The following is a 19,850-nucleotide window of genomic DNA, read 5'->3' on the forward strand; positions in this document are numbered from 1 at the left end:
CCAATAATTGTATTTAACTCATTTTCCAATAATTTATGTTCGTATTTCTTTTCTCTTAACAGGAAACTTGGTATTTTCCTATTTCCTTCTCGTATGTTTTAATAAAGAGTTGCTTTTCTTTATCCTTCTAGTCGTCACCTGAAGATGAAGGCGAGACTGGGACAGTTGACACAACCAAAGACATAGAGGTGATTATATGTTATTCTTCACAAGAACTGTAATTGGAGAATAAGCTGTAGAAGGACATTTACTGAGCGCCTCCTGAGGTAAAGGACCGTGTTCTTGCTCACGGGGAGCTCAGTAGCAGCTAGTGCAGTAGACAAGCCTGGAACGAGGGAGGCAGGCAGGGTAACGGGCGTGCTGGAGAAACACAGGCTGGAGAAACACCTGACCTTCTGCAGATTCTTCACAGAGGAGCGGCCCAAGGACTGGGTCCAAGCAGGGAGAGCCAGGCATCTCAGGTGGCAGGACTGCGTGTGTCGTGACGTAGTCCATCTGAGAAAGCAGGGCATGTGTGCAGAGAGCTCAGGAAATGGGTGGCCAGGGGCTCCCTTGGGAGAGGAGGAAGGAAAGGTGATGAGACAGAAATGAAGAGTCTTGTTTGCAGTGCTGAGAAGTTGGGATTTTATTCTAGAAGATAGGGCGCCATGATCAGCTAGAGGAAGGAGGACCAGTGAGCAGCTGTGGGACTTGCCTAAGCAGAAAAACAAGGAGCATGACAAGGGAAAAGAAGAGAATGAGAGTTCAGGAGCCACAGAAGTGAAACTGACATGACCTGGCAGGTGGGGGTAAATAAAAGTATCATGAGCTTACGTAGGAAGTACAGGAAAGAGCATGCCTTGGCAGGGAAACAAAGCACATGCCGCTTCAGACGTGGGGAGTGTCACTGGAGAAGTATCTGCAAGATCTGGGCTATGGATGTGGACCTGGAAGGTGTTGACTTAAAAGGTAGAATTTTATTTCAGTCATTAGCATGGAGACTATCAGTGAGGACACACACTGGGAAAAGGTCAAAGGGACAGACTTTGGAGACCAATAGTTTAGGTCGAAAAACCAGGAAAGAACAGCAGCCAGGGGGAGAGAGAACTTGGCAGTGTCAGATGCTACATAGAAACCCAGTTAGTTAGAAGACAATCAGCAAGTGTCATTTCAGGGAGCTCAGTGAATGGAGGAAAACTGGTTTCAGAGACATTTAAGGTTGGAGAGACTTAAGCACTTTAACTGAAGGGAAGGAGAAATTGGAGATGTGAGATCAAGTAAAGGTAGATGCAGATGGTAAAGGAATTTACACAACCACGTTGTTTTCCAAGAAAGGAGCAAGCAAGGTCATGTGCTTAGTGAGGGGGCAAGAGTGAAAGATGATTTAAGAATAGGAAAGGAAGTTAGGTAAGAAGTAAAAAGACTGTAGAGTAGGATTGAGGGCCCAGCTGAAATGGCAAACCATAAATACATACTGGTGCCAAGGTGGACATTGTACAGCTTTCCCTCACCACATACTCATAGTCCATGTGTAGGTGAGAAATCGGGTGTTCAGACTGATTCCACTTGGAGAGCAGTACTGTAGTGTATACATTGGAACCATTAATTTTGTGTTAATTTTCCAGGTTCATCTATTCCTAAAAGGCAGTGTTGCAGTTATGGAAACTCTGAGCCCTGTGATTCCAAAAATAAAACTCCACCCTTTTTAGGATTTTGTTTCTCCCATGCAACACGGACAGCCTAGCTTTGGGACCTGGAGGCCGTCCAGGAAGCATCTTACGGTGAAGCTCTATAGCAGTGCAAATGTGTGGGCTCGGACCTATGCCTTTGTGGTCTCAGAAACATGAGGCATTGTCAGAATCACCAAAAGCTCTTCACAATTCAGGCAGCACCAAGGCTGTCATTGATCTTTGTCTTAGAATGGTTGCCATATAAAACAAATGGTGCAAATTATATACAACACATCATTACATCACAGAGAAGTACAGATTTATGGAGGAACACTTTTTTGCCAGGATTTGAAATAGCATTTTAAATGAGTACTCTAGGTGGACATCTTTTTGTAGGCATCAAAATTATGACTCCAGAGTAAATAGGTGGAATAACTTTGCCTATAAACACAAGCCATCTAACTAATTTCTCGTTAGTAGTATCACGGCTTTGCAAGTTTTCGTTTTTTTTTAAGCAGGTTACAGAAGTAGAGCCGGCAGGGCGTTTGGACCGCAGTAACCAGGACAGGCTGACAGCACTGAGAGCAGTCACGAGCTTTGGCGCTCCAGTTGAAGTGTTTGCCTCTGAAGGTGAGAGTGCTCCAGAGGGTTGGATGGAAGCACAGTGCAGGCAGTCAGGATGTAACGTCACAGGAGTACAGATTGACACAGCCACTCGAGACAGCAAAATCGTGGTTAATGCTTCAAGGAATAGTAAAGCACGCCTCTGGTGGTTATTTCATTTGAGGGGGTTTACTCCCTTGAGAAGGAGCCTCGGTGGCACAGTGGCTAAAGCACTCTGCTGCTAACCAAAAGGTCAAACCCACCAGCTGCTCTGTGGGAGAAGGACCGCGCAATCTACTTCCTGAAAAATGCTATGGGGCAGTTCTACTCAGTCCTTTAGAGTCTCTGTGGGTCGGAATCAACTCGACTGCCACGAGTTTGGTTTGGTTTGGGTTTTACTCTTTTGAGGAGGAGCCCTGGTGGCGCAATGCTTAAGTGCTGGACTGCTAACCGAAACGCTGACGGTTTAAACCCACGCAGTCGCTCCATGGGAGAAAGACCTGGCAGTCTACTTCTTTAAAAATTGATTATAGCCTAGAAAACCCTATGGGGCAGTTCTGCTTTGTCACATGACATCGCTAGAGTCAGAATTGACTCGATGGCGCCTGATGACAACTCTTACCAGGAGAGAAGACCTGTCAGTAAATAGCAAAGCCCAGAGACTGGGACTCAGTGCACTGCCCAGGCTCAAACCCAGGTATGTCCGTGTGTTCTTTAGTGTTGTTCTCTCACCACACAGAAGCTGAAGGGTTCCAGAGGAAACTGGACGAGACCACCAAATTGCTTCGGGAGCTTCAGGAAGCCCAGAACGAACGTCTGAGCACCAGACCCCCTCCCAACATGATCTGTCTCTTGGGTCCCTCGTACAGAGAAATGCATCTTGGTATGTGGCACCTTGGGTATGAGGTGTATTTTTAATTAAAGGAAAAACCTGGGTAGGGATACCACTGTAAAGGTCACACTGAAATAACAGGGATAGTGGAGTTTCTGCATTTGTACATTTACCATTTTTTGGATTTTTTTTTTTTTTAATCTAAAAATCATTTCAGTTACCTAGACCATTTTTGCTTTTTCTTTTTAGCTGAACAAGTGACCAGTAATCTTAAAGAACTTGCACAGCAAGTCACTCCTGGTGATATTGTCAGCACGTATGGAGTTCGGAAAGCAATGGGGATTTCCATTCCTTCCCCCAGCTTAGAAAACAACTTTGTAGATCTGACAGAAGGTACGTGTCCGGCCCTGTTTCTCTGGGAGTAGAACACTATTGTGAGTAGAAGGAACATGAGTCCTCTCCTTTCAGATAACAGTGGAAAGGTTTTGTCTTTGTGTCCTTTTAGTGTGTGAAAGACTTTGCATTTCCTTCCTATCTTGTCTCAATAGATTTAGCACCTTTGCAGTAACGGCTACAATGATATCACAGTCAGTGAAGTGTTAAGGGCTTGGTTAGCACTTAATTCTGGATACTAGTTTTAGCTTCACTTCCCTTTTTTAATTAAAGGGAAAAAAATGGCTGAATGAAGTGGGAAATGTCTTTTTCTTTCAGCTTTTGAAGACCCTAACAAGGCTGATGTTGCTGAATGTGGATGTGATGAGATTGGAAGCTAACTGGTATTTGATTATAGATAATGTACATATCTTTTTTTTTTTCATTCTTAACCTTGGAAATGCTTTTCAGAGGATATTAAATATTTATAAATTGTGTTTTTGATTAAACTTCGGAACAATTAATTTCAACATTCCAGAGATTGGACTTCTGTTAAGTAATAAAGCTGACCCTGGGACTCTTGAGTTACAGCACGCATGTTAGCTAAGTCAGCCCCATGACTGTAGTAAGAGAGTGAGAGAAGCTCAAAAAATTGCCTTTTTCGTAACCATCAGTTAAAAGAAGCAAGTCCCAAAATGACTGAAATCCCACATCTGCTACACTCCTTAAATAATGACAGCCTAACTATCAGTTCTCATCTTGATGATTCATTCAGTGACGGCCTTGTGAGGAAGGAATGTGGCTTTGGGCAGTTGCCATACATACCCGGCAGAAAGCGGGAGTAGGCTGGCCTGGGCCCAGTGCTTTCAGAGTAGCCATAATCCTTTGGTTTCACTGGATCGTAACTAAGAAGCTTTTTAATGTCCCTACCCAGTGAGGTTTTTCCATTGTTATACCTTGAAATACCTTGAACACAGTAACGTGCGTAAAATAATTTTAAGAATTTACTACCATGGTTCAGCCCCCTAAGTACCTGGTGGGAATGATGTCCTTGTGTAGGAGGATTAGGTGCTCAAACTAAGTTTTACTAGCATTAACTTGTCTTTTGTGGTGGGTTTTTTAATCCCCCTTTCTTGAGAGGGTTGTTTGGAACTATAGCAACATCCTTGAGTGGGACAATTACCGAGCTGAAAGGAATGCTCACGTTTTAATATACTGTTTCTCGAAGGTCACCTGCATCTCAGCCATGCCCACTGTACTCATGCTTTATCTGAAATACAAAGGTCAAGTGCCCAGGCAGTTTAATTATTTAAGCAGGAGACATGTGGTCCCCTTCTAGAACCAGTAACTATAATGGGACTGTAGAATGAATGGTGATTTTTCTGAGACTGGTTCAGTATATAACCTGTTTAGGCTAAAATGAAAAGCAAGGATAAAAATGCAGGATGTATGTAGCCTAGATCGGTAAACATATTAAGAACAGATCCTGCTAGGATTGTGCAGAGCCCATCTGAAAAACAGGAGCCTCTTTCGTTGTGATTGCCTTTTAATGTGACTGTTTTGAATTTGAAAATTAACATTTAGCAAGAACAGAGAATGAAAATGGATGCTCTCAGGAGAGTTAATCTTTTTAAAAACCTATGCCAAAAGAATTTCGAAAATCAAATAGTCTAGTTTTAATCCCTAAAATATAATTCACACAGTAATTGGTTCTTAAACTTTAGATTTGTTTAGTTACTTAAAGTTCCTGAAGACCAGGGAAAACGTGACCATTCCAGACACTTTCGGGCATTCAGGTTTTCCACATAGCTCTGTTTAGCTGCTTTTCATAAATTAGCGATCGGTTCAGTTTAGAAACACTGGTGCTTTATAAAAAATGAAAGAACATTTTGAAACAAATGTTATGAATAAGGATCTATAAACAGTATATAGATTAAACCTTAGTTATTTGCATGCACCTTCTCAAAGTACATTTGTGTACACTGATGTATTATAGACACAATGTGTACAGTGGTTAATAGCAGGGATCCAGGCGTTATTTTCCTTGGAGTTGGTGAGGCCACCTTAGTAGACACTTTAAGCAAGTCCTTGACCTGTAGAGAAGGCAGTGTTAGAAAGGCATTTGTTCCTGTCATAAACAGAATGAGGGAGGCTTGTGAAGAAATGACTTGGTAATTAGAAAACAGATTTATAAAAATCACTCCATATGACTTTCGTGATCAGTTATACACTATGACCCAGATCTTGAAAAGGAAAACTTACCAAATATTCTTACGGGAGCCCAGTGCTTTAATTGGAAGGAAAAATATGTGAACGGTAACCAGTTGTTTTTAACCTCCCAATGTTGCTGGAGGAAAAAAAGTGGCTTGAATATCGCAGGAGTAAGAAAGAGGCCTGGCCCACTAACGTGTGTCTCCATTGTGTCAGCAGGAGACACCTGACTTCCTGGGAAGGACCTGCAGGCAGCCCTGGTCCCCTGGGTTTTAAGAGCATAGATTTCAGTACAGTACTCGCCTGAAACCAGCCTTTCATTATGAAAAGTTGGCATGTAAAAAAAGCAGTTTAAGTAAGTAAGTCTTATTTCCGTTTCCTTTAAACAGCAAGTTCGAATGCATTACACCGATTCCAGTGACAGGCAACTCACAGGGCTGCCACTAGCTTGCCCAGCACCCCCTTCTCAGGCTGTTAGAGCCCAACCACAGGGCAAGTAGGTTCAACTTCAGTGACAACTCACACTCAGTCCCAGGCAAACCAGGATGGCTAGTCACCTCTCTGCAACCTGCCTGTGTTATCATTTGAAGTCTCCTGTGGACAAGGTTTTCTGTATCCTTCAGGGAGCTTACAGATGATGTCTGGTCAAGAATTCCTGCTGGATAGTAAGATTTGGTTGTCCTGGAAATCCTGAGGATGCGCTATATGTCAGTCTTAGGCAGTGAAGCAGTTCAGGAAGAGGAATGGGCAGTGTGGTTATTGCTCGCCTTCAAACAGGTGACTTCATTCATTCCCTGTGGAGTAGGAGCACGGCTAGACGCCCCTCCACAGATCCGCAGATCCGGCCTTTTGCACTTGCCTTGACTCCTTCGGGTTCAGAAGAACATCTCGGCATTGTGTGAGAACCATCTCCCAGATACGGGAACCTGCATGTGCTCGGTAGATCTTTGTAGTCTTGAAGCTCTTAAAAGTTAGGATGAAGAAAAGGAAAGACGTACTACAGGTTGTCCAAGTTGTCTCTACAGACTCCATTCCGTTTTGATATACAAGCTAAGATACAGTTGGAGGCGGCAGGGGAGAGCTCCCAAATGCCTGAGGAGGCAGGGAAAGGCTAAAGGCTGTGCCTGATTTGCCAGGCTTTCAGCTAGCTGCTGGATGCTGACCCTGAGCGCCTGCCTCTAATGAGTTCTGTGGGCCACATTCCCTGGAGCTTTGTCCCCACAGCCGGACTTACTTCAGACAGCTCACAAGCTAGTCCCCTAAGCTGACACTGGACAGGAGTCCCCTTTATGTGTCAGTGGTAAAAAAGGCAAAGGAGCCAATGGAAGGAAGAGATTTTTTCCAGTATTGAAGAAGTCATTAAAAAGGATAAAGCCCTCATTAATAATGTATCCATTTGAAACAAGCATGCCAGAGATGGCAGGAAGGAACAAGTGTCAGTTATAGTCTTTTTCTCCCTGTTGTTTGAAACCATGTATAGATTAAAACCACTTTTTTAACTCACTTATCAGAATGCTTATGTGCAGAATATAGAATCCAACAGCTTATCCACCTGGGGAGAAGGGAGTTCCAAGCCCATCCCAGACAACCTGTCTCAGTCCTCTGTCCTTAGAAAAGCCAGTCCTCCACCTGTGTGCATTCACAGGCCACTGACAGGGATGTCTGCTCCAGCTGTGCTACCTGCAGAGCAAGGGAGCGAAGCCAGCAGCACCAGTGACCCTCTGCTGTCCTGGAGACAGGTGGGCGCTTCAAGCCAGGATCTGGTGCACACGTCCGAGACCCAGTACGATTTCCAGGAAGCCAGGCACAGCCTCTGTCAGGAGTCGGTGCCCGGATCTCTGGCGTGCCTCGTGACTGGCATGGTGCTGGTTTCTCCTTGGCTCACTTCAGGGAGGGAAACCACTTCCCAGCAGATGCTGAACCCACTGAAAGCTCTCAGTTCAGCCCCAGCCCTTGGAACTTGGCAGTGTCTGTGCAGACGAAGTAAGTCCGCAGTTCGCCCTTGCCTTTGACGTTAATCATTCCCCGGCACTCACAGGAGTAGCCCAGTCCCTGCAGGATGGTGCAGGTCTCCTCGGTAACCTGCGAAGGAGAGAGGCCAGGAGGAAGCTGGGAGGGATCGATGGAAACTGGCCAGCGAGCAGCACCATGTCTGCTCTCCCTCAGGAACTGTGCAGCTAGACTCCCCAGCCCCGTCCCCTCACCTCTGGGGAGGGCTCTTCCCCCTGCTTACCTGGATTTTCCCAAGTTCCCCAGTGCTCTCCATTCGGCTGGCAACATTGACCGTGTTTCCCCAGATGTCATACTGAGGTTTCCGCGCCCCAATCACCCCAGCAATCACAGGCCCGTGGTTTATGCCTGAGGAAGAGGTTTGCAGTTAGCCCAGCACATAGGCAGAGCCTCGGGCCTTGCTCCTTAGGGATGCCCCAGAATCCACCCCACCACATAAAGTGCTGACTACCTGGAGTGGCAAGAAGGGAAGGCCGGGTAGTGCTGCCTGAGGTCTCACCTGGGAAGTGAGGAGGGCATTCCCCGGGCAGTTCTTTCTCAGACTTTCCAGATACGCAAGGAGAAGTCTGGGTGTGGTGGTAACACTTTTCTAGTAGCTGCTAATCTCCCTCATACAGAGTAAATGGGCTTTGAGCACCAGGCCTTTAGGCTAACAGGGACTAGTTAGATTTAATAACCTTGCTTTGTTCTCAGTGTATTTTGAGGTCACCTGTTTTGGTTCTCCATTTTCTGTAGTGCTATATTAACAATCTCCAAGGTAGCTTTCTAAGTGGTATGCAAAGAAAATCAGAATTATTATCCAGCTGCTGGCATTGTAAGATCAGGTGAGGGGTTTCTAAAAATTTCCATAATAGATGGCAAAGTACAGCTTCTGCAGCCAGACCTGAGCGCGGCCTTGCCTGGAAGCAGGGGTCGGGGCTGTGCAGTCTCCCCCCACCAGAACCCAGCCGCCCGCCTGGGCCCTCACCGACGCGGAGGCGGAAGGAGTTGAAGGAGTGCCTGTTGATGCCGTCCAGCTTGCTCATCAGGGCGAGGCTGAACTCCACCATGATGCCGATGTGGGCGTGCTGCCGCTCCAGGTCCTGCGGGACACAGCCTGTGCACTCGGGGCCGCGAGAAGTCACCCCACTGTCCTGCCTGGGCCAGGTATGTGAGGTGGCAGCCCAGAGCCCTAACCTGGAGCCCTGCCGCACTGGGAATGCCTCCCCTGTGCGTGTCCCTGCGAGAGCACCTGTGACCCCAGAAGGCAGCTCTCGGGGGTCTTCTGCCTGCCGCCACCACCAAAACTCTCCCTGCTGAGCCATCCAAGTTCCTGTACCCCCCGCGCAGGGTGGGAGATAGGGAGGTGCTCCCTTTAAATAAGGTGACAGGTCTGGGGACTCTAAGTGAGGCTGAGACACTGCTGCCCTGAGTACCTGGTTCTCATGCCCCGAGGTGATGCTGAGCCCTGCAGCTGCCATGTACGTGCTGCCGATGGTCTTAATCTTCTCCACGCCACTGAACTTGGGCTTTAACAGCAGCTGCAGGACAGAGGGAGGCAGTGGGCAGGGCCTGGGACTCCACAGCTGCAGCCCAGGCCTGTCCCAGATCCTGCGGCAGCAACTCAGGCCTCCCTTTTCCAAGATTCCCTCCCACCGGCACTTCTCACACAGACATGTTCTCATAATTGGCCCTTTCCGTCTGAGCTCCTAACCAAGGACAAGTGGGGACACGGCCTCTGGGTTCTTCTCCCCCTGCTCCTCCCATTGTCTCCACCTTGCCCTGGTGTTTTTTGTCTCTTCCTTGTCCCTTCCATTCCCAGCTGCTCTGGCCTTCTCTTTAAGGAGCAAACGCACAGCTCAGCATAATCTACACGGTCATGTGGCTAGCTGTTTCTAGCAAAGAGTTAAGCCAAACCGATTTCCTCTGAAATGAGCTGAGAGCATGGGCTGAGCTGGAGCTCAAAGCTGTTGTACAGGCCTCGGGCCCAAGTCCAGCCTCTCAAGGGGCCTGGCGCAGAGAAGGTGCTAACCAAATATTTAACAGTAAAACAGTGGAGAAGGCAGGTGTGTACCTTGTTATCCCTGGTGTGAGGTGTGTGTCCCCCAGGGGAGCTGTGTCCCCTTTTCTAGTGTCTGCGGTTTAGGATGCCCGCGCCACCATGTGCAGGGCGGGTCAGGAGGCTGTACCTCGTCGAAGTCCGCGATGATCTCGTTTAGCAGGCGCAGGCACTCCAGCCCTTCTTTGTTGATGTCACACTCGGTGTAGAACACTTTGAAGTCCGGCACGGACGCAAACATGACACAGACGCAGTCATACGACTGGTGGTACCAGTCCTGGGTGCAGGGAGGGGAGAAGCAGGCTGAGGCACTTTGGGAGCTGTTCGCTAACCTAAGCCTTGGGTGGAGATTAGGCGCTAAGTGGTTCTCACCCTGGCTGCCGTGGGAATCAAGAGATTACGAATCAGTGGGTTGGGATGGGGCCAGGCTCAGGTCTCTGTGCTTTTAAGTACCCCCAGTGATGCTGCGTATAGCGGGTTAGAAGGCAGCAGTCAGTGGACCTGGGTTCTATACCCTCTGGGCCACTAAGCAAGTCACTGGATCTGTTTTCTTATGTACAACCTCCCCCCTTTTTTCAAAGAACTAGTGGAAATGCAGTTATTTTCATCGGTACACAATGTCCAGATTACAAATACCTGGACACATTTGATCCTCGTGACAGTCCTGCGAGGTTAAGTCTGTTGGCCCCACTTTAAGAGTCAAGGCCCAGAAAAGTGAAGTATCTTATCCACGATCACGCTTGAACCCAGGTCTCTGACTCCTGAGTTCTTACAGCTCTGCCACAAATCGACCACGACCAAAGAAGCCCAGCTTGGAAAGCGCCTTCCATCTATAGATACTCCCTCGGCGGGACAGTGCACGTGTACCTTCTGATAACTCCCTGCCCAAGTGCCCCAGCCCCTTGTCCCATCACACCTCATTTAACTTGTCGCCGATGAAGTGGGCGGCCACGTGGGCTGGCAGGACGTTCTCCAGAAGAAGGCGGTTCACACTCTCCATGGTTTCAAACTCTTCGTGCTCCTTCTTGAACTTCTTCTTCCACAAGCAGTCCAAACGGCAGTAGTAGTCAGTCTGCACGCAGGGGAGACAGCATCCCATCGGTAGGCCAGCAAGGGCAGGAACACCCACCCAGCGGGTGGCAAGGCACAGTGGTAACCCCTGCGGCTACTAAGCCAGCAGCTGAGTACTGCCCACCTCTGCTGGTGGCAAACCTCTAATTGAACAGGGTTTCCCCATGACCCACGAGATCAACTGTCACTTATGTCCTGGTGGGAGGTGACACAGGGAGGTGAAGACACCGACTTGGAACCCCTGACCCAGGGACCAGGGCCCGCCCTCCAGGCTGGCTGCTGTCTCCTGTGCTGCTCCACGTCTGAGGCAGTCCCCATCCCCGTCACCTCTCCAGATGGAGGAGAAGGCGGCCAGCGTGAGCCACGGCTTCACTGGGGCATTGTCCAGCCTACCTGCATGGAGAGCATGACGAGGGCGACATAAAACAGAACCAGGTAGAAATTAATCATTGTCTTCAAATCATTCCATGGATGAGGTGAGCTGCTGGATATGAAGGGGAAAGGCAAGATATGTTTCCAGTTCCGATGCGACACCTCAAATTGGTGCACTCAGTCCCCACCTGCAGGAGGCCGCATGTGGCCCCCGGCACTTCCTGGAGTGCTCTAAGTGCTCTGTGCCCCCGAGGGGAAGAGTGCACAGACCTCTGCCTTCTTGGTGCTCACCTTCTAGTGGGCAGACAGGAAACGACCGTTTCCGATAGTAAAGGAAGGAGTGTAGCAGAGAGATTGACTGCAGGTGAGGGAGGCGTCCCTGAGGTCACACCTGGGTGATGGAATCAGCCACCGCGAGGTCTGAAGGAAAAGCCCTCGTGCCAGATGAGGCAGCAGCCAGAAGGCAGCCCAGACTTACGGAGAGCCAGGGCAGGGGGCCAGGCCAGCAGGGACTTGGAGATTGGCAGACGGATGAAGGCTCTCCTTAACTGGCAGGCCAGACCCACAAGAGCAGATTTTATTCTGGGTCCTCACACCAATTCGGCCCCAAAACCACTAGAAGTGCACGCACGCCAGCCCCTCCCATGCCACAGGAGTCACCCCTGTCCAAGAAGGAAGCAGAGGCTGCTCCCCTTTCCAAGACTTTGGGGATCCAGGACACGGCCCACAGAGGGACTGAGTGAGAGCTGAGGTCTCCCCCCTGCACCCCTAGGCTGGCCTGGAAATGGCCTCTATGGGACTCAGGACTTCCCCTAGACAGCCCGCCAGTGAACCACGGTCCCCAGCTTCGGGTGCAGGGAACTGGGCAAGTCGCCTTCCCCAGGCCTCCACCTCCCCTTCTGTAAAATGGACACCCTGCCACCTCCCAGCCCCACCCCACAAGCTCCAGTGCAAATGGCACTAGAATATAAAGGTTGCCACACTCCTGAGGCCTGTGAGATGTATGAAGGAGCCAGGACCCCAGCAGTGAGTGGCTTTGGGGGCCTACCTGAGGGTGTCGTTGGTCTCCGTGAGGTTGTCTGGGCCGTGGCCACAGCAGGCCCACTGCCAGCATGGAGAGACGTTGAAGAGCACCAGGTAGGCCACCAAGGCCACAGTTAGCAGCACAAACTTCAGCTCCAGGCTCATCCACAGGAAGACGGAGCAAGCAATGAAGCCCAGGATGCAGCTGCTGGTGTAATGCTGGGGGGTGGGAGGGGGGCCTTACCCAGGGGCCGAGGTCACCCCACCATCCCCCAGCAAGAAGCAAGCCTCCTGGGCCAGCGGTTACCCCAGGGAGAGGTGCTTCAGCATTAACTAACCCTGGCTCACAGTCCCTTCCCCTCCTGGGGGTTTAGAGCCAGGTGGGAGCAGTATGTCTGCCATCACTTGCTGATCTTCCAGGTTAACTAAGTGCAGGCAATGAAATCTAAAAGTTTATGGTATTGTTTTGTTTTCACTGTATTCTGTTTATGGCAGATGAGCTCGTTTAAAGGAAAAAAACGTAGTAAATAAAAATGGAGGGGATGAGTGGATATGACGAGCAGAAGTCAAGGCCACGGTGGTACGCACACCACAAGCCTGAACAGCCTCCCCGCCGCCTCGGGTTCTGCAGTCAGCTTGCCCTTCCCAACATGCCTCTCTGCCCACATTATTCCCCTGCTCAAGATCATGTTGTGGCTCCCCACTGCCGTCAGAATAAAGCCCCTACTCTCCACCCTGGCATTCACGCTCTGCCCCGATCTGGATCAAACCTACTTTCCTGCTTGTATCTCCTAATCCTCTGCTGCTACCCTCTCCCACCCCCTCCCCATCGCACAAACCACCTGAAAATCCTACTGCTCCCACTTTCTCACCCGGCCTCTCTCTGCCCTTCAGATGAAGCCGCTGCCCCCCGAGTCCCCAGAGCCCTCCTTCTGTCTATCATTATGACATTTCCAGCAGAGGGAAGCCTGGGGAGCTGGGGTCAGCCTGCCTGCGTCCCCGTCCAGGCGCCACCAGCTACTCGGTAAGTCAGTTAACCTCAGAGCCCCACTTCCCACCTGTAAAACGGAGGTAATGACGATGCCTGATCCAGAAGAAGTGACCGGGAGAGCCCCTTATACGGCCCCCTGCCTGTCCCACCCACCTCAGACCAAGCGCACAAGACGAGACTCGTCTGTACCGGTTCTCCAGGCCCAGAGTCCACCTCAGCCCTGCCTGGGAGAGGCTGGGCTCAGCCCTTCTACACCCCGTGCTCTCGGGCTCAGCACCAATGGCCCGACTGTGCAGTCCAGGCAGCACCACATGGAGCCTGGGACCGGAGCACTCACCAGGAGCAGCTCACACGAGGTCTGGTTGCTCACAGCGCTCACGCTTGTCTTGTTCCCACCAAGCGGCTCCCGCACTGGGAGAGGCAGCAGCGGCTACAGAGGAGACAAGGCCCAGCTAGGGTCAGTCTAGGGGAGAGTGACTCGGGACCCGCCAAGGCCCAGCAGGGTGGAGAGGAAGAGTCGGGTGGGGCAGAGGATGGGGCCCCAAGACCATGGTGAGCACCAGGACGCTGCCAGGCCCTGCTCCGAACACTGCCCAGAGCAGCTTGCATGCTTTCCACAGCAGCCGGCAGGCTCGTGGACAAGGCAGGGATACACGACACCAGCCCCAGAGCATCAGAGGCTGGCTCAGCTGCAGACACAGCACATTCGATGCCTCCTTCTCCCTAGGTGACCTTGAGGGACAGTGTCATAGGAGCACACTTCAAAAATCTAGTGTCTAGGGGGTGGGATGGGGGAGAGGGCTCAGCCTGCGGAGCCGGGAGGAAGGAGAGAGGACAAGTGTGACACACAAGCCGCTTTCTGCAGTAGTGAGATGGAGCCAGGAGAAGCCAGGCTGAAGCTAGCAACATCCCTAGGGGGGGTGAGGTAGGACAGTGAGGAACCCGAGGACGGGGAGGTCAAGTGCACAGACCCATGGGATTGGCCACTTAAACTCTCTGTGGGCCCACAGCCTCCATTTGAAAAATGAAGGGTGAGAGTCCCTAAGCCTGAAATGAGGAGACACATCACCCACCCACCAAGCTCTGGAGTGGGTGACAGGAGATATACAGCTTGTAAAAACAGCAAGATGACAGGATTCCAGAACCGTGAGGTTCCCACAGTGGCTCCCCCACCCGGGAAGCATACAGCCACAGCATAAGGGACTCCCCCCGGGACCCACCAGGCTGATGATGGCGATGGTGAGCAGGCTGCCGATGGTCAGGATGGCCAGGGACACCCTCAGCAGGGGCTGCGTCTCCACTCTCTGGGAGATGGCCCGGAGCATCCCCCGGGCTGGGCAGCACCTCTGTGGAAAAATGGGGCCGAGTCACCCAGGGCCCACACAGAGACCAGGACGGAGCCTGCTGAGGGCTGCAGTGGGGGGCCCTCCCACCTTGGCCCAGAACAGAGACGTCTGTTCAGGTGCCCACCAGAGCTCCTGGGAACACAGACGTCTGTTCAGGTGATGAAGGTAGGGGGGCATACCCACCGTGCCTGGCACCTAGCAAGCACTGTAAATGCACAGAGACGCCCCCACCCTGGGGAGCTGCTAACAGCCACTTGGGGGGCTCCAGCAGGCACGGGAAGAACTCTCTGAAGAAGCTTCCAGAACACTCAGCAAAGTGTCCTCGAGGCAAGAGGAGCCAGGACAAAGCACCCAGCCCCCCGGCCGGAGCAGAGGGAAGAGGGCCGAGGCAGGGAAGAGGGAGCCATGGGGACAGGGGCTCACACCACCACAGCCCTGCCCACCCAGTGGGCCCATCAGCCCTCCTCTGTCCTGCAGCCTCTCCACTCACCAAGAACTCATCAGCGAAGCTCAGGCCCAGCACTAGTCCCAGCACGCAGGCCACCAGCCCAAAGGACACACCCAGAGCCACCATCCTGGAACAAAGGAAAAATACCAAGTCCTGGGGGACCCACTGCCCGCGACCGAGCCACAGGAGGGCCGCCCACCCCTCCTGTCACCCCAACTCTCTGGCTCACGAGCTCCTTCTGCCCCTTCCCCGGCTGCTATTCTATTCAGAAAAGGGGGCCTTTGAAAACGGGGGCCCAACTACCCCACTAGTAACACGTGACGCCTGGCCAAAACACACAGCATCACATCCCCCTTTTTGGGCTAAGAATGTAAGAAACGAGTAATAGCGATTTAGCCTTCACACTTCTGTCTGGCGCATTGAAGGGCCATGGAAGCGTCCCCTACTTTGTCTTCATTAAGCACATCCTAAACCACAGCCCTGGTCCATCCCGGTCCATCCCTTGGCTCAGCCGCTCTTCCAGAAACCTCCAAGTAGCTGGCCTTACCTCCCCTGCCCTCTGACCTCACCCTCAGCCCCGGTCCCCACCAACAGGGCCCTTGAGCCACAACTATGGATCTCAGTGTCTCCTGAGGTATTCACTGTGCCACCCTGAATAAAAGTTATTAACCTCTCTGAGCCTCAACTTCCCCACACATAAGAGGAAGATGATGATGGCTGTGATCTGAGAAATGTACGGTTCTAAGACTCCAGGCACTTAAGGCAGAGGTCACAAACTAAAATGCCTGCAGGGGCCAGGCAGAAAAGAGGTGACTTCAGAAGGCGAGAGATGTCAGGGAGTGGTGAGGCCTGCGGCTCAACAGAGCAAGCACATTCAATTAAAACAAGCAAATACACGTTGGTGATTCCAGGTGCTGGAGTTACCACCCCTGGTCCACTTTCTAGGATCCCAAGCAGCTACAGTTACTGAATCCCAACAGCCGGCCCTTCCGGCCTGATGATGGACCGTCCTCCCCACCCTGACTGACCTGGGCATCAGCAGGACATGGATGAGCAGGATGCAGAGGAAGATGAGGCCAGCACAGGCGAAGTAGTGGCGGGCTCGGGGGATGGGTGCCAGGCGGTACTGGGATCGACAGAATAAGAGATGCCCACCCAGTCGTGTGAACCCCACCTGCAGGGCCACTTGCTCTGACCCCTCCGCATCTCAAGTCATTCCCCTTAAAAATAATCTCATGCGCTTCTGGAGTTCTAAGTGATGGCGTTGTGCTCTGTAACTTTCCGTCTTTCCATTTTGCAGCCCGTTTTTTGTATTTGGACCCCTGACGGCTGATGGTGCAGTAGTTAAGAGCTCAGCTGCTAACCAAAAGGTCTGCAGTTCAAATCTACCAGCTGTTCCTTGGAAACCCTATGGGGCAGTTCTACTCTGTCGCATAGGGTCACTATGAGTTGGAATCGACTCGATGGCAACAGGTTTGGAGTATTTTTGTATTTAGAAGCAGCAATACCTACCCTTCTCTACCCCACCCAGGTCTCCAACTTTATTTCTGGGGTCCCCGAAAAGCCCCAAGCCCCATGCCCAGAGCAAGGGGTGGCTAGGAGCCAAGTCTGAGCTCTCAGGGCTGCTGAGACTGGGGTGGCTAGGAAATCTGTCCTCACCCAAACCAAGGGGCAAGGCTGAGCCTGACCTCTCATGAGCACAGCCCGGGAGGGCCCTGCTACAAATGGGAAAACCAAGGCAGGAGGTCAGCAGCCCGCCCGGGGTCACAACCGGGCAGGTTTCACGGTGGCCACATCTGCCTCAAGGAACTCTGGTGGCACAGTGGTTAAAGCACCCGGCTAACTGGAAGGTCAGCAGTTTGAACCCACCAGCCCCTCTGCAGGAGAAAGATGTGGCAGTCTGCTTCCGTAAAGATCACAGCCTTGGAAACCCTATGGGGCAGTTTTACCCTGTCCTATAGGGTCACTGTGAGTCCGAATCAACTCGACAGCATACAACAATACACCTGCTTCCAGACCCCGAGCTCCTCCCCTAGGGAGCCCCAGCAAGGGCAAGCATTGCCCCAGGCTAGCAGGAGGGAGGTAGGCCCCAGCACTAGAGCCCTGTGGGCCTGCGATGACCCCCACGAGCACACCTGGGGTAAAGACGGGGTCTGCTCTAGGCCAGGGATCCACAGTTAGCTTCCTGTCTGAGAAATGAGGGTACCAGCACCCCCTTTACCCAACCGCTTGAGGGTTAGATTACATAACACACGTACCTAGGACGTTGCCAAACCCAGCTCAACAGATGAACAGTCATCGTTGCTACAAAAGCCTGCCATCCAATCAGGTCCCTTCCAACCTGGATACTACATTTCAGGTGGTTTTTTTTTTTTCCAACTATAAGGCCAGTGCAGACAGCCTAACCTACCGAACCCCCAAAGCTGCAGAGAATCCCACCCCTCCCTTTAAGGAGCCTTTGGGAGTGCTGGCTGTCCCACGGCCTGCACCCCCGCCCCACCCCCACCTTTGGAGCTGGGGTAGGGGCTGCCCCAGGGTCCTCACCTCTCGCTCGAGGCCCTTCTCCTGGAAGATGGACACGCAGGTGCAGGCGTGGAAGTCATCTGACCTGGAGCAGGAGAACCTGGGGGCAGCAGCACAGGGGGCGAGGGGGCGTCTGGGCGGGCAGTGGGGCAGGGCCACACCCTCCGGATGCAGCATCAGGAGGAGGGGAGGGGCTACCTGGGGCCACAGCTGGAGCTGGGCCACACGTGACAGCAGGTGCTGGGCCTGGCCATTTGAGGGACTGCATTTAGGGGGGCGGGGTCTAGGAGCCTTACCTCGTGGAGGTAAGCCCCTCGATGGCCGACCACATCTCATCAGTGTAGGAGTCGTCCTCCGACCGCCCCTTGAGAGACGCACTTCTGGAACCAGATCCCCCACCTGCATCACCCCAGGACCCCACATCCACCGCGCAGCAGCAGGGGTATGGGAGAGAGGACCACCTGAGTAGGGCCCAAGAGCCTGTGGAGGCCACAGAGCCTCATGCAGGGCAGCTGAGGGTGAGGGGTTCCCGCTGAAGCCCAGATAAGACAGGTGGCAGGCAGGCCTGCCCCACCCGCTGGCCAGTGGTCCAGCAGGGAGCAGAGGGCAGACCCCGACCCCCACCCAGGGCCTCTTCTACTCCACCCACAGGGTCAGCATCAAGACCAGAGTACACGAGCCCACTGACCCCCCCTTCAGGGTGGGCACACAACAGGCACTCAATCAGTGCTCAAGGCCATGCAGAAGAGCCACGGGCCAGGGGGCTCTGGTTCCTAGGAACGCTTTGGCCCAGGCTGCAGCAATCTCCACAGCCTGCCTGGAGGAGGTGACGGGGCAGGATTTGGCCAGGAAGGCAGGGCAGACTTGGCAGAGGAGGGGGGCAGCACACGTACTTGTCTGGGGTCCGGTGGCGCCGCAGGGGAATGGCCTGGAAGGGAAGGTAGGAGGAGAGGATGACCAAGACCTTACTCCCCAGAAGGCTGGGCCCGAAGCCTGCGGCCCAGCGGGGTGCATCATCCCGGGCACACTCGGACACATGGGGCAGAGGGTCCAGCTTGCGTGAGCTGCAGGGGTCCTGAACTCAATCTAGACTCTGTCTAGGGAGTGAGGAGGACCTTCCTGGTGTCCTGGAGTATTTTCCAAATGCCTCACTTTCCAGCAGCCTCAGGGGGTAGGGGAGGCCAGGGAGAGACTGCGACAGTTTCACAGGTGGAGAAAGTGAGGCTCAAAAGGATGCCATTAGCACAAGTTCTCCTGCTCCCCAGATCTCAGCGGAGCGGGGGGAGGAGGGGTGTGCTTACCCTGGGCCTCCGGCTGCTGGGGACAGGGGTCTCACTGACGCTCACACTCTCACGGTGGCTGAGGTGCGCAAAGGGCCGCGCGGCGCCCCAGGACTCCAGGTAGCGGGTCATCCGCACTGATGCCCGCATCTTCAGAGCCGCATCCCCCTTGGGCTTGGGGAGGTGCTGGCAGGGCGGCGGTGGCTGCTGGCTCTGTGGGCAGACACAGACTCGGCCTGTCTCCCTCCCCTGCAGGAAGGGGCCACCACCCCATTCTGCCCTCCCAAAACACGACACTCTGGGAGCAGCAATCAGGCAGAAAGGGGAAAAGGCACGAGGCCTCCCAGGTCCCCTTGAGGGGTGGGCTGCCCTTCCGGGACACGCTGAGGCCCAGTGCATCTTCGGCTGCGCCCTTGGGAGCCTTTGCTCAGCGCCGGTCCCTGCCCCAGGAGAGGACACACAGCTGTGCACGGCCCCCTCCAACCAATCGGATTCAGGTCGCTCTTGCCTTGTGAAGGCGCCTCAGAACCAAACACAGTCCTAGGGGCCTAAAGGTTCATCAGCCCCTCCCCCACAGGGCTCTGAGGAGACAGCACCCAGGAAAGCCCCATGTGGCCGGCACGTCACCCAAGTCCTCTCCTCCCTGTGGGTAGCACCCAGGAGTATGGAGTCCTGGCCAGCCACTGGCCCCACCCCTGGCAGCCTTCCAGGGGTTCCACCTGTGAGGCCACCAAGCCACAGCATGGACCCATGAGGGCCGCTGGCCGGCCCACACCTACCTACCTACCTGCCATGGCTAGGGATGCGGGGGCCAAGGTACACACCCGGGGAGGACCTGCAGGCCCAGCTCTGCCACCCCCATGAGTGTCACAGAGCCCAAACGCCCTAAGAACTGCACGCTGGGGCCTTTACTAGCCAGACGGCAGCAGGCAGGCCTGGAAAAGCCGGTGGGATGAGAAGGGCCCTGAGGCCGCCAGAGACAAACTTGGGCCATCTTCAGGTCGGTGAGCTCCCCTTTGCCCCCTAAACATTCCCTGTCTCCTCAGGGCTCCCCAAGCACCCGCATGGAAAGCACCTAGAG

At 53.0% G+C, this 19,850-nt stretch overlaps 2 protein-coding genes across 17 annotated transcripts in view; one reads left to right on the forward strand and one right to left on the reverse strand.

Moving 5' to 3' along the window:
• Positions 1 to 3,965, forward strand: part of BRD7 (bromodomain containing 7) — a 57,221-nt gene extending 53,256 nt beyond the window's left edge. For 2 of the 3 annotated variants that reach the window (XM_023726935.1, XM_023726936.1), the window contains 5 exons: positions 132 to 188; positions 2,165 to 2,279; positions 2,992 to 3,135; positions 3,334 to 3,477; positions 3,796 to 3,965. In XM_023726935.1, the coding sequence (XP_023582703.1) occupies positions 132 to 188; positions 2,165 to 2,279; positions 2,992 to 3,135; positions 3,334 to 3,477; positions 3,796 to 3,857 (522 nt within the window). In that variant the 3' untranslated portion in view covers positions 3,858 to 3,965. The remainder of the gene's footprint in view (positions 1 to 131; positions 189 to 2,164; positions 2,280 to 2,991; positions 3,136 to 3,333; positions 3,478 to 3,795) is intronic. The other variant, XM_004371679.2, reaches the window with a different exon arrangement.
• Positions 3,884 to 19,850, reverse strand: part of ADCY7 (adenylate cyclase 7) — a 51,946-nt gene continuing 35,979 nt past the window's right edge. For 6 of the 14 annotated variants that reach the window (XM_023726925.1, XM_023726926.1, XM_023726929.1 and 3 more), the window contains exons 11-26: positions 18,791 to 18,982; positions 18,383 to 18,417; positions 17,786 to 17,869; positions 17,511 to 17,589; positions 15,995 to 16,092; positions 15,009 to 15,093; positions 14,393 to 14,518; positions 13,510 to 13,602; positions 12,207 to 12,400; positions 11,180 to 11,270; positions 10,632 to 10,787; positions 9,846 to 9,992; positions 9,093 to 9,197; positions 8,645 to 8,759; positions 7,901 to 8,025; positions 3,884 to 7,749 (exon numbers count right to left, since the gene is read on the reverse strand). In XM_023726925.1, coding sequence (XP_023582693.1) covers positions 7,603 to 7,749; positions 7,901 to 8,025; positions 8,645 to 8,759; positions 9,093 to 9,197; positions 9,846 to 9,992; positions 10,632 to 10,787; positions 11,180 to 11,270; positions 12,207 to 12,400; positions 13,510 to 13,602; positions 14,393 to 14,518; positions 15,009 to 15,093; positions 15,995 to 16,092; positions 17,511 to 17,589; positions 17,786 to 17,869; positions 18,383 to 18,417; positions 18,791 to 18,982 — 1,872 coding nt within the window. In that variant the 3' untranslated portion in view covers positions 3,884 to 7,602. Of the gene's footprint in view, positions 7,750 to 7,900; positions 8,026 to 8,053; positions 8,443 to 8,644; positions 8,815 to 9,092; positions 9,198 to 9,730; positions 9,993 to 10,631; positions 10,788 to 11,179; positions 11,271 to 12,206; positions 12,401 to 13,509; positions 13,603 to 14,392; positions 14,519 to 15,008; positions 15,094 to 15,994; positions 16,093 to 17,510; positions 17,590 to 17,785; positions 17,870 to 18,382; positions 18,418 to 18,790; positions 18,983 to 19,850 lie in introns of those variants that run through there. The other 8 variants (XM_012554188.2, XR_002823207.1, XM_023726933.1 and 5 more) reach the window with 8 other exon arrangements.

The sequence above is a fragment of the Trichechus manatus genome, unplaced genomic scaffold, assembly GCF_000243295.1.
Source record: "Trichechus manatus latirostris isolate Lorelei unplaced genomic scaffold, TriManLat1.0 scaffold00014, whole genome shotgun sequence".
Taxonomy (NCBI): domain Eukaryota; kingdom Metazoa; phylum Chordata; class Mammalia; order Sirenia; family Trichechidae; genus Trichechus; species Trichechus manatus.